Genomic DNA, 13,675 nt, shown 5'->3' with positions numbered 1-13,675 from the left:
CTGGAAGAGCACAGCAATTCAGGCAGCATCCGAGGACAGGCAAAATCGACGTTTCGGGCAAAAGCCCTTCAGCAGGATTCCTGATGAAGGGCTTTTGCCCGAAACATCGATTTTGAAGCTCCTCGGATGCTGCCTGAATTGCTGTGCTCTTCCAGCACCACTAATCCAGAATCTGGTTTCCAGCATCTGCAGTCATTGTTTTTACCTTGTTGGATTAAAATGTAGATGGGTGGGTTAGTAAGGTGGCAGATGATACAAAGATTGCTGGAGTTATAAATAGTGTAGAAGGTTGTCAAAGAATACTGCGGGATATAGATCAGTTGCAGATATGGGCAGAGTAATGGAAGATGGAGTTTAATCTGAATGAGTATGAATTGCTGTACATGGGGAAATCAAACGTTAAGGAAAAGTATACAGTTAATAGCAGGACCCCGAACAGCATTCACATGCAAAGGGATCTTGGGGTTCAAGCCCATAGCTCTCTGAAAGTGGCCACTCAAATAGATACAGTGTTCAAGAAGGCATATAGAATGTTTGCCTTTATCGGTTGGGGAATTGAGTGCAAGAGACAGGATGTCATGTTGCAGCTTTATAAGTGTTTGGTTAGAATACCCCATTCAATTCTGGTCACCATATTGCAGGAAGGAAGCAGAGGCTTTGCAAAAGGTACAGAAGAGGTTTACCAGGATGCTGCCTGGTTTAGAGATCATGAGTTATAAAGAGAGGTTACAAAAACTCAGGTTGCTTTCTCTGGAGTGGCGGAGGCTGAGGGGAGACTTGACAAAAGTCAGAAAATTATGAGATGCATAGATAGGGTAGACAGTCAGAAACTTTTTCCCAGAGTTGAAATGTATAATACTAGGAGGCATGCATTTAAAGTGAGAGGGGGAAGTTCAAAGGAGATGAGAGTGGTAGGAATCTGAAACATGCTGCCAGACATGGTAGTCAGGAATGACAGGGGCATCTAAAGGACTTTTAGATAGGCACATGAATATGCAAGGAATGGAAGGATATGGACCGAAGGGCTCATTTCCGTGTTGTACTGTTCTATGTGAAACTTTGAAGAGAATCGAGATTGGTAAAATACATATCACAGTGATCTTAGTGCAGAACTTAGACAATGCTAAAAGGAGACAAGAAGTCAAAGTTTTTTGGGACAAATAAAACAGGGCCACAAATTTATACAATATGTGGACAGGGTACTGATTATTTTGGACTATCACTAGTAGTGTCACTTTCCTTTTTTTAACAAAGCAGGTGTAATGTGTGTGTAAGAATTCCTCTTTCCTACTGAAGGGAAGACAACGGCATTGTCAAATTGTTAATGCACTATGAATCCATAGACCCAGAAAATGCTCTGGGAAGCCAGACTTAAATATTCCATTGTGCTCGGTGACCTGGAAACTCAAGTTTGGGCATTAATTAAGTGCTGATGGCCAAAAGCAGCAGCAGCAGAATTGGATCCCAACACAAACTGCGAAGCTCATGGCCTGGCATATCCCCAACTCACCATCAAACCAGGGGATCAAACCGGGTTCAATGAGGTGTGAAAAAGGGCATACTTAAAAAGGAGGTACCTAATGAAGCTTCAAAACACTTGTGTGCCAAACAGCAAATGCAACAAATGACAGAGAGCTAAGCAATCCTGCTGTCAATGGATCAGATCTAATCTCTGCCACATCCAGTTGTGAATGGCAGTGGACAATTAAATAAGTCATGGAGGAAGTAGGTCTACATAAGTTCCCAGCTTCTATGAGGCTGAAGCATCCTGACCAATCTTCAGCCAGAAGCATCAAATGGATGATCCTCCTCGGCCTCTTCCAGAAGTCCCCAGCATCACAGACACCAATCCTCAGTCAATTTGATTTACTCCATGTGATATCAAGAAACAGTTGAAGGCACTGGAAATGACAAAAGCTATGAGCCTTGACCGCATTCCGATAACAGTACTGAAGACTCCAGAAATTGCTGTGCTCCTAGCCAAACTATGCCAGTATCGTTACAACACCAACATCAAGGAAAATTGCCCAGATATTTCTTATAAACAAAACGTAGGTCTAATCTAACTTGGCCAACTACCACCCCATCAGTGTACTCTCAATTATTAAAATGTCTTTAATCAGCATCCACTCAGCAATAACTGCTCATTGATGCTAGTTTGAATACTGTCAGTTCCTAACCTCATTGTAGCTGGGTTCAAACATAGATAAATGAACCAAACACCAGAGGTCAAGTATAAGTGACTGCCTTGACATCAAGGCCACATTTGAACAAATGTGGCAGCAAGGAACCCTAGCAAAACCGGAATCAGGAGAAACCTCTCTGCTGGTTAGAGTCATACCTGGCACAAAGGAAGATGGTTGTGATTGTTGGAGATCAGTCATCTCCGCACCAGGATATCTCGACAGGCGTTCCTCAAAGGATCTTGATTAAGTGGGTCAATGGGCTGAAAAATAGTAGATGGAGTTCAATCTGGATAAATGCGAGGTATTGCATTTTGATACAACAAAAAAGGATAGGCTTATACAATTAAGGGTAGGGCTTTTGCAATTAAGGATAGGGCCTTGGATCGTGTTGTAAAACAGAAGGACCTAGGAATTCAGGTACATAATTTTTTGAAGTTTGCATCACATATAATTTGGCATGCTTCCCTTCATTGCTTAGTCCTTTGTGTACAGGAGTTGGGAAGTCACATTGAGGTTTTACAGCACATTGGTGAGGCCTCTTCCAGAATACTGTGTCTAGTTCTGGTCACCCAGTTATAGGAAGAATATTATTAAACTGGAGAGGATTCTAAAAAGATTTACCTGGATGTTGACAGGTGTGGAAGGTTCGAGTTATAAAGAAAGGCTGGATAAGCTGGGACTTTTTCCACTGGAGCGTAGGAGGTTGAGAGGCAACCTTATAGAAGTTTATATAATCATCGAGTGTACAGATAGAGTTAATGGTAGATGTCTTTTCTCTAGGATGAGGGTTTTAAGACAAGGGGGCAAGACTAGGAGAGAAATTTAAAAATGACATGAGGGGCAAATCTTTTATTCAGAGGGCAGTTTACTTGTGGAATGAACTTCCTAAGGAAATAGTGGATGTGGGTACAATTACAACATTTAAAATACTTTTGGATAAGTACAAGAGTAGGAAAGGTTTGCAGGGATATGGGCCAGGAGCAAGTAGGTGGGACAAGTTTAGTTTGCGGTTATGTTCGGCACAGACTCATTGGACCGAAGGGTCTGTTTCCATCTGTATGAGTATCCTTGGCTCAACCAGCTTCAGCCCAGCTACTTTCAGCCCCTTCATTAATGACACTCTCTCCATCACAAGATGTTTGCAATGATTGCATGCTGTTCAACACCTTATACAAATGGAGCAGTCCATGTCCAGATGCAGCGAGATCTGGATAATATCCAGCCTTGGCTGACAAGTGGCAAGTAACATTCATGGCACATAAGTGACAGCCAATGACCATCTCCAACAAAAGAGATCATCCCTTGATATTCAATGGAATTACCAATGCTGAAACCCTCACTAGCAACATCCTGGACATTACCACTCACCAGAAAGCAACTAACCATTTTATTATGAAACAAAAAAACCCAAAGAACTGCAGATGCTGGAAATCACAATTCTTCAGAAGGGTGTGAAGAAGGGTCACTGGACCTGAAACATTAACTCTGCTTTCTCTCCACTGATGCTGCCAGACCTGCTCAGCTTATTCAGCAATTTCTGTTTGTGTAACTGTGTATATATTATGGCAACAAGAGCAGGTCAAAAGCTACAAGTCTTGCAGTGAGTAATTCATCCTCTGACTTCCTGAATGCTGTCCATCATTTACAAAGTACAAATCAGGAATGTGAAAGAATGTCTCCACGTGTTTGGCTGGGTGCAGTTCTAACAACATTGAAGAAGCTCATTGTTATATCCAGGACAAAGCCACCCATTTATGTAAATAACAGTCAGTCTGTCTGCTGCAGATGCACAGCAAGATACACTGCATAAATTTATCAAGGCTCCTTAGACAGCACCATCCAAAGCCATGATCGCTGTCTTCTGGAAAGGTAAGGGTAGGAGATACATGTCACCAGTTACAAGTTTCCTTCCAAGACATTCGCCATCCTGACTTGCTGCGCTTTCATTGTTGCTGAGTCAGAATCCTGGGTCTCCCTCCCTATTAGCACTGTGGGTGTTCCTACACCTCAATGACCACAGCAAGTTCAAGAAAGCAGCTCAAGGGCAGTTATAGATAGGCAATAAATGTTGACTTCGTCAGCGAATTACACATCCCTCAAAAGAGTTTAAGAAAAATCAGAAACAAGTAGCTTCTGGCATGTGAAAATACATCAGATTCTAAGCCCGAATGACAACCTTAAATTGGTTTTCTTGTAATTTTTAACACAATCTGGATTATTTAGTGAGTAATTTTCAACAAAAGCTACTGATTTACCATGTGCACTGCCTAAGAAATTGCCATTGGTAAATTAAAAGCTATAAATGATTTTTTTTTTAAAAAGTGTGCTACTGTACTTAAAAGGGGAAACATCACCTATTTGGAGAAGGGTGCAGCTTGATGTTTTCCTTCACAAGATTTAAATTTTATGATGTGATGTCATTTCTAAAATGCAAACTTGTTTTACAGGGCCAAAGAAGTTGTTCATAAGACCATAAGACAGAGGAGCAGAATTAGGCCATTCGGCCTATTGAGTTTGCCCCGCCATTCAATCATGCCTGATACACTTCTCAACCCTATAGGATTACAATTTAGTACACCATTTATAAAGCAGTTCAATGAAAAAGGCATCACCTTTTCCTGAGTTTCCTCCAGTGAGATTAGCATGTGAGAAGTGGAATCCATGTCAATTCAAATGATTTCGAAAGATCGTTTCCAGCGGGATCATGGACAGCACATATTGTGGAGGATCAGAATATCAACAACAATAACTTCTGAATTTCTGCCTGTGCAGACATCAGAAGTTGCTGTCAGTTTCACATTTGTAATAGCAGCAAATGTTGACAGTTTCTCCCTCATTGCAAGTGCAAAATGCAGACAGACATTGTTAATAAGTGCAAATATTTCGGTTATTTCAGGTTTAATGGCAAAACCATTGCTAAAATAATCAGTGAATGAGCTTAAGCTATGTGGAATGTCAATACAGATCTTTTAGAAACGGACATCTTTTATCCCATGACATCTTTTAATAAGTCCTGTTTTAGTTTAGCTAACATAACAATAAAAGACTCTTGCTATGAGATTAGAAAGTTAGTATACAGATCACTTATGAGTTAAAAAAAACTTTCTAAGATAGGCAACATACAGTGGTCAGACGTGCCTGAATTCTTTGGTGTAGTGCTACAACTCTTAAATATAAATCCAGTGCCTGCACTTTATTTAATTGCTTGGAACCTTGTCACTCACAGGGATAATAAAAAGAAATCTGGGCTCCAGATGTGGAAATCCCTTACTTGATAGCTCAACCAGCTTAGATACAGCTTTCGGCAGTCCTGATAAGATTGATTTGAAACTGTGAAAGATCTTATGGCTTATGAGTATTCTCACAAGTACCATTAGCTTCTCTGAACTGACACAAGACACTACTCATTGCAGTCTACACCTGCAGCTAACAGGCACCAATTAATATGTCATTCAGCTCATAAACAGGGTTTGAACATTGAAGAAAGAGTGGAATGGATGCCACATTTATGAAAGGCTCTTACATTTTAAGATAGTGGAAGTAAAACAGAGTAAGAAGAACAATCAAAAAGAGCAGCATATAAAATAATGGGGTGCAGAAGAAGGAACTTATCAAATGAGAAGCTTAAGGTGATACGTTTCATAATAAGTTTGGTATCAAGGTGGAAGAGACAAGTGAAACAAATCCAAAATGTGAAACTGGAGAATGTTTGTATGAACAGATGAAAAGGAAATAGGTTTATGGAAAAGTCAAAAAAGGGAGAAGCAAGGTTGAAGTATGTTGTGTTAATCAGAGAGAGAGAGAAAAATGAGGAAAAATGTCATCAAAAGGAAATATTACAAATTTGGGACATGTGAGGGATTTGGGAGAGACTTAAATTTCCCAATGCCACCCTTACATAAATCACCAAGTCATCAAGAATTTCCTTATATACAAAGTGTCAAAAATACCAAAAAACATTAGGTAAGTTTTAAAATACATTTTCATTTTGATAAACATGTAGACTTTGAAAAGCTTAAGTACAAAGCCACTGCGCGTTAGTGAGAAGCTAATCGATAAATCGATGCAGTTTTTCAGCTGGCTGCAGATTTTATTTTGAATGCTGGGTCATAAGGTTCAGTGCCAAACCTACAGGGTAATCAGACCAGCCAGATTAACATTGTTTATACAAGAACCAGACATAATGCACATGCCCTTTGATGATTACCTTAACCCGCAATCCCTCAACACCTCTCCATCATCTGCAGCTAGTCAAGATTGTGATGGATTACTAACTGTTCATCAAAATGGGAGTAACATCAAAAACTGAACACCATCCAGGCAACTCTCTGATACCGAACTTCTTTCTGACTGAAGTGCTATCTCCAGTTCGTTAATACTTATTGGAGCATTCAATGACATACAGCAGTCAGTACTGGCAACAAACAACTCTTCAGATGGCAAGAAAGGAAATCCTGCTATCTTAAAAGTTCTGACCCGTGTTAAACCTAGACATGAGTTCAAAGCATTGAGCATGCCATACAGGCTGTTTTACAAATATGCACTGGAGTTTACTACAGCCCACCCAGAGCAAGAACCAAAAGGAATTAATCTTTCAATAAAATGAATGATGCATGAATATGTTTTGAGCTACAAGTCATAACATTTGCTAACTTGTTAAATAACCATGGTGCAATGACAGGATTTACTGTGAAAATCTGCACAAGAACAGAAGGAATCTGTCTTGAAGATGATGCCCTAGCCAAAATGCCCCATGTAAATAAGGACCAGCTATGGCATGATCTCAAGAAGCATGGTATCAGAATGGGTTCATCATTACCAGAATCTGTACATGTACAAAAGTGGGAAAATTAAACCCCAAATCCAGAAAAGATTTCATAGCAACAAGTAGCTCATACAACCACTTTCTGGAACAAAGATGTCTAGTCTTGCAGATGAAGACCAATATCAATCAGTGAGGAGCAAAATATACCAGTGCCATCATTATCAGTTTCCAATGATTCAACATCAAACAGTGAAGCTATTTTGACAAATGAATTAAACACCATTAATTGCAATATGCCAATTCTGCCCAGAAGCAGTTCTAGTGAAATCCACAAGACAAGCCAAAATTGATAGTGTTACCTGACTACATAGTGGCTCGAACAAAATGAAAGCCAATGGTAATTTTAAATGTAATACCATGGTGAAATCATGGAGTATTTGTGTGTGCTCATGAAGATAGATGAAGATGAAGGCAAGTTATGGATTGATATTGTGTGGGATAGGCAGGGACCTAGGTGAAAAAAGCAGTATGTGTAGATACCAAACAATGGATAAAATCTGGATCTGGCTATGACAAAATAACACCAAGCTGCAGTTATATCCAGGGGTTTGATGTCCATAATTCAACTTTTGAATGAATTAACAAATCATTCAAAAATCACATTCACACAAAAAATGGAACTGGTGGATAGGTGAAGGAGATAAAACCTCCCCAAGGCGTGGAAGCCTGCTCTATGTTTTGTGTGATTTCATTAAATTGTAGAATGCAAATTGTCGCCAGATGGTTCCAAAAATGCAGAATATTTATTTCAATGGAATTCAAAGTAATTTGAATGTTCAAGGGGGAATGATTCTGAAACTGAAAGGACCACTTCTGATCAAATGTGGGATCCTTACAACAATGCTATAATCCAAGTGACTCAAAATGAATTGGATGACCTCTTTGAGTCAGATGCTAAACTTAAAGGGCATTTTTTAAAAAAACTTTTATCGTGGTTAAAGATATCTACATACAATTAGATTGTTTAATAAACTGTACCACATGAATCTAATGTGAATTACCAGTGTACTATTTTATATTTCAAAAGGACAATCCCACCATGCCTACACAAGCAGTTTACACTTTAAATGTGCAAAAAAATTGACAAATGTTTTGAAATTATTTTTAAAGGCTTCAAAGGTCACCTTGTATAACACTGTTACTGGTACTGGTTTCCTGTGTCTGTGTTACACATAATCTACAGGATACACTGCAGTAATTACTCAAATTCATTAAGGAGCAAGAGATGGCTGGACTAGTAATCCAGATGACCAGGCTAAAACTCTGGGCACACAGGTTCAAATGCACTAATCTTAGTGATGGTAACCATAATGAGCTGCTGCATATATGATCTGGTTCACTAATGTGAGCCTACATGCAACTCCAAATTGACAGCAATGTTATTGACTCTTTTGCGCTCTCTGAACTCACCTGGCAAGCCACTCAGTTCAAAGGAGATTTAGGAAGAACAATGAAGGCTGGCCTTGCCTGAGAAGTCCACATACCATAAAAGGGAAATAAAGAGTCCTCCTCCCTTAAAACCTCTGTTTCCCTTGGTGGTAATGTCATACCATCACTTTCAAGTCACATGTTATTTGATGTTTGTCACTATTCCTTCACCATTGTTAGATCAATACTCTGGAATTTCATATCTAACACTACTGTGAGAGAACCAATCAGATGAACCATAGCAGTTCAAGATCAAAGTCTCCCACCATTTTGTTGAATAACTCGGAATGAGTAATAATTAATTTATTGCCAGCATTTCAACACTGTACATCATGTTCTATTTTACAATGTAAAGATAAGTAACATCAAACACTAATCTAACTTTATATTACAGTGATGTGCAAAAATTACAGAATTCCAACAGAATAGAGTCCCTACAGTGTGGAAACAGGCCCTTCGGCCCAACAAGTCAACACCAATCCACTGAAGAGTCACCAACCCAGACCCATTCCCTCTACCCTATAGTTACTCTTGACTAATCTACCTAACCTACACATCCCTGAACTCTATGGGCAACTTAGCACAACCAATTCACCTGACTTGCACATGTTTGGATTGTGGCAGGAAACCAGAGCACCCAGAGGAAACCCATGCAGACATGGGGAGAATATGCAAACTCCGCACAGACAATTGCCCGAGGCTGGAATCGAACCCAGGTTGCTGGTGTTGTGAGGCAGCAGCGCCAACCACTGAGCCACCAAGCCTCATTAATTTTTAATTATTTCTCTAATTTAATCACTTTTTAGCATAAGAAAATTGTTTGGTCGTGACAGCCTTCACAGTTCAAACCTAACCGTAAAATGGCTAACAGAATACAAGATATAACATTATTATTACTTTTTCTTTCCTAAAAATACCTAACATTTTGTCAATTTGCCTAACTTTCCTTCAAATCTTTCTATTTTACACCGCTCCCCCCCATGACAACCAATGGTGTCAAAGGTATTTTTAAAAATGTCTCCAAATTTACTGCTTTCTTTCTCATGGAGTATATAATCACTGTTGGATGCATTTACACCAGTACAGCAGAGATTTAGAAATTCAACTTAGGAAATAAGACTGAAAATCTCTGCTATACAAATATGGGTTGTACCTACAATGAGTATTTGATTTTCTATTTTTCATTACTACTGTATTAGTTTCCTTTAAACTTTAGAAGCTCTTTTGCAGTACTTCTTTCTCAGAAACGAATATTCATGCTTGCTTAATATTCAAATATCTTAAAATATCACAAATTAAAATGCTCACTGACATTCTACAAAGGGTTAGGAGTTATGGCAACACTACAAGCAGTGGGTAAAAACACTTAACATTCCCAACAGCTCAGTGATAATTAAATCTTTATCAACACATAATTTCCGTTTCAAATTTGCCTCCCTGAAAACATGAATCAAAATTACAATTTCAGCTCACCAACATTCTCCAGGATACTGTGATAAACTACTTCCAGATCAATGGCTCCCTTGCATCAAGAAACACTATGTTGGCCCCAAGAAACACTGGAACAAATAAGAAAACAAATGGCTAGAATACTGCTCAAGTATGTATATAATTATTACAGAGGAAGGATGAGACTAATGTAAGTCAAAACAGCAAGATCCTTGCAATTTGAGTAATTAGCAAAAGATAAGTTTAAAACCTCAGCAAATACTTGGTGCCATCACTTTTCAGGGAATTACCACTGACCAACAACTTAATTGGTCAAGTCAGATAAATACTGCAGCTTCGAGTCCAGTTCAGAGACTGGGAATTCTGTGATCTCCTGAATTTCCATCATCTTTAAGGTACACATCAGGAATTTAATGAAATATTCTCCACTTGCCCGTGTTACAATCTCTGTTGAAACCAATAACTTTAAAAAATGAAATTTGAGCTTTCAGTTAAAGCTGAAAGGACATGAGGTTTCACATTTTAAGACTTTGACTCTAGCAAAAAAACTAAAAGCACGATTGACTGAATGTTATCTTTGTCAGCACCATATATGTTTTCTTATAGCTCAATCAAAAACACTTCTTATATATACTTTATGCTGTTTTTCAAGTGGGCATTCAATACTCCTGGAACCAGTCCAAAGTGATGTTTAACTCATGAGGGTTACTTCTGTTCTTTTTCTTTCTGCTCCTGGGAAATCTGAAATTCAGAACTGTCCAACAGTGAGTTTTGTTTCCTCAAACATTGTTCCTCTATTGCAAGCGAGGCAATTTTCCCGACTCCTGGTGAATTTGAACTTTTCAGTCTGAGTGTGAGCTCCTCCCTGCATTCCTGTTTGGTGAAGCACAGCATCTTGTTGCCAAAACTGCTGTCTCCCTGCTGCAAATCTTGACAGATTAACCATATGGAAGTTTTCAGGGATATCTTTGATCCTTCCCCTCTCAAAACTAATATCCATGACAACACTGAATCACATATAACAGCTATCCAGGTAGAATAACTGATTATCCTCAAGACTCTGAATTTCTTTTAGCTGGGGAGTAAATAATTTGAAACAACTATATACAGTCATAGAGTCATAGAGATGTACAGCATGGTAACAGACCCTTCGGTCCAACCCGTCCATGCCGACCAGATATCCCAACCCAATCTAGTCCCACCTGCCAGCACCCGGCCCATATCCCTCCAACCCTTCCGATTCATATACCCATCCAAATGCCTCTTAAGTGTTGCAATTGTACCAGCCTCTACCACTTCCTCTGGCAGTTCATTCCATACACGTACCACCCTCTGTGTAAAAAAGTTGCCCCTTAGGTCTCTTTTATATCTTTCCCCTCTCACCCTAAACCTATGCTTTTTAGTTCTGGACTCCTCAACCCCAAGGAAAAGACTTTGTCTATTTACCCTATCCCTGCCCCATAATTTTGTAAACCTCTATAAGGTCACCCCTCAGCCTCCGACGGTCCAGGGAAAACAGACCCAGCCTGTTCAGCCTCTCCCTGTAGCTCAAATCCTCCAACCCTGGCAACATCCTTGTAAATCTTTTCTAAATCATTTCAGGTTTCACAATATCTTTCCGATAGGAAGGAGACCAGAATTGCATGCAATATTCCAACAGTGGCCTATCCAATGTCCTGTACAGCCGCAACATGACCTCCCAACTCCGGTACTCAATACTCTGACCAATAAAAGAAAGCATACCAAACGTCTTCTTCACTATCCTATCTACCTGCAACTCCACTTTCAAGGAGCTATGAACCTGCACTCCAAGGTCTCTTTGTTCCGCAACACTCCCCAGGACCTTACCATTAAGTGTATAAGTCCTGCTAAGATTTGCTTTCCCAAAATGCAGCACCTCACATTTGTCTGAATTAAACTCCAACTGCCACTTCTCAGCCCATTGGCCCATCTGAATTGTATCAAATTTCTTAAGCTTGAACTGCAGGTGTCCCCTTTTACATTTACGAGATTTATATGATTATTATGCTTTGTAACTATGTATTTGAAGGTAAAATGAAAGCGTTAGTTTTGGCCTATTCTGAAGTTTACCTGACAGCGAGTCTGGATGATTAGATAATTAGGGATGAAAGGGGTCCCATATTGTTATAATGGGAAGGTATGCAAGCTGTTTACATTTGTAGATGGTGGCAGCAACCTGTGTTTTACCAAAGGTTGGACTAAGTCCCCAAAGTCCCAGAGAAATGTTGACAATACAGAATTGCAGCCCTATGGGTGGTACCTTCATTGTATGGATTGCAATCGTTCAACAAAGTTGCTCATCAAGCCACTTTCATAGGTAGTTTGGGATGGACGACACGAGCTGGTCTTTAGTCTCAATGAAAGAATAAAGTGCTTAAAACTAGTAGATTTTCAAACTTAAGGATTTTGTCTCACAAAAGATTGCACGATGCAGTAAATAGATGGTGGCAACATTTAAGTTGAGCAGAAATGTATGGCCCACAAAAATATCCATGGCTTTGCTTCAGAATTTAGAGGTACATATGCGATGTTTTCAAATTTGTAAATTATAATCAGATAAAATGTTACCTTCAGTGTGAGTTTTAGCTATAATTAAGTATTAGCAAAGACTCTGTCAACCTGAATTCTCAAATAGATGCATGCTTCCCTGTTCTCCAATTGAAGCATGCCATCTTATACAAGAGATAAGAAACTTTATTTAATTTGTTTTCTTGCTTGTTTCTGTATCCCTCAGAGCCAGCAGGCCATGTGGTCTCACGTCAGGGATGAATTCCTTCCTGATACTGAATTGAGGTTTAGAAGGTCACATATGAAAAGGAATTTAACAGCAATGACTGCCAGTTGTTGCACATCTAAACAGTCTCAGATGCCCTATCTCTGGACCAGGCAACCTGGGTTCAAGTCCAACCTGCTCGAGAGGTGTGTTTGAACATCTCTGAATAGTTTGATTAGAAAATAGTAGACCATGCTGGCCAAAATTGGTGGTAGGCAAAGCCAGTCTATTATGTATGATAGCACTTCTGGATATAAAGAGGAAAAAAAAAGTCTTTGATGAGGGGTCTTGTAACACAGTGATAATGTCCCTATCTCCAAGTCAGGAGACCCATTCAAGTTCCACCTGCTCCAGAGGTGCACCATAAAATTTCTGAACAAGTTGATTAATAAATATCTGCCAGTCTCTGGCAAGTCATGTGTGCTTTCAAAAAGACACAAAAAGGTGCTCAGAACATTACTGTGATCAAATTTGAAACATTTCTCAACAAAACTGTGCTGAAGAGAAAATGATGTTTGCACCAACATGACAAAATGTCTCTAAAAATGTCTTGTGCCATATGGAGAAAATTGGCACTGGCACCAAGCGCCAACTTTCACACATATACACTTTTAGCTTATCTCTGGTTAAACTGAAAATCCATTGGGTAAGAGGAGGGGGTTAGAGCAGAGGATAAGGAAGGAGAATAGGATGATAATAATGATGAGGAGAACACAGAATTTACTCCTTGTGGAGATCTGAATATTGATATGCTGCAGAAGGAGGCGAATAGGAAGAAGAATTTAAAGTCAAACCCACACATGGATTTCTAAACAAAGATCCAGCCTGTGTTTATGATCACAATTCTTGATCTGAAAGCTGCTGTTGTTTGATTTTTCACAGTGATGCACCAACTGCGATGCTTTCAGTCATTGAATAGTGTTCATGAAATTGTGGAACTCATGACTCAGAAAGAATGGCAGAGGACTGATTGAGAATGTTTCATCTTCGTCG

General features: G+C 39.4%; 1 protein-coding gene across 10 annotated transcripts in view; it reads right to left on the bottom strand.

The window, feature by feature from the left end:
- Positions 1-13,675, bottom strand: part of znf385b (zinc finger protein 385B) — a 426,346-nt gene that overhangs the window by 88,661 nt on the left and 324,010 nt on the right. For 2 of the 10 annotated variants that reach the window (XM_043693512.1, XM_043693513.1), the window contains exon 2: positions 9,913-9,998. The exons of 7 other annotated variants lie outside the window; for them this stretch is intronic. In XM_043693512.1, coding sequence (XP_043549447.1) covers positions 9,913-9,918 — 6 coding nt within the window. In that variant the 5' untranslated portion in view covers positions 9,919-9,998. Of the gene's footprint in view, positions 1-2,341; positions 2,395-9,912; positions 9,999-13,675 lie in introns of those variants that run through there. One more of the 10 variants, XM_043693515.1, reaches the window with a different exon arrangement.

The sequence above is a fragment of the Chiloscyllium plagiosum genome, chromosome 7, assembly GCF_004010195.1.
Source record: "Chiloscyllium plagiosum isolate BGI_BamShark_2017 chromosome 7, ASM401019v2, whole genome shotgun sequence".
In the NCBI taxonomy this organism is placed as follows: Eukaryota; Metazoa; Chordata; class Chondrichthyes; order Orectolobiformes; family Hemiscylliidae; genus Chiloscyllium; species Chiloscyllium plagiosum.
This window is presented reverse-complemented; position numbering and strand designations above follow the sequence as displayed.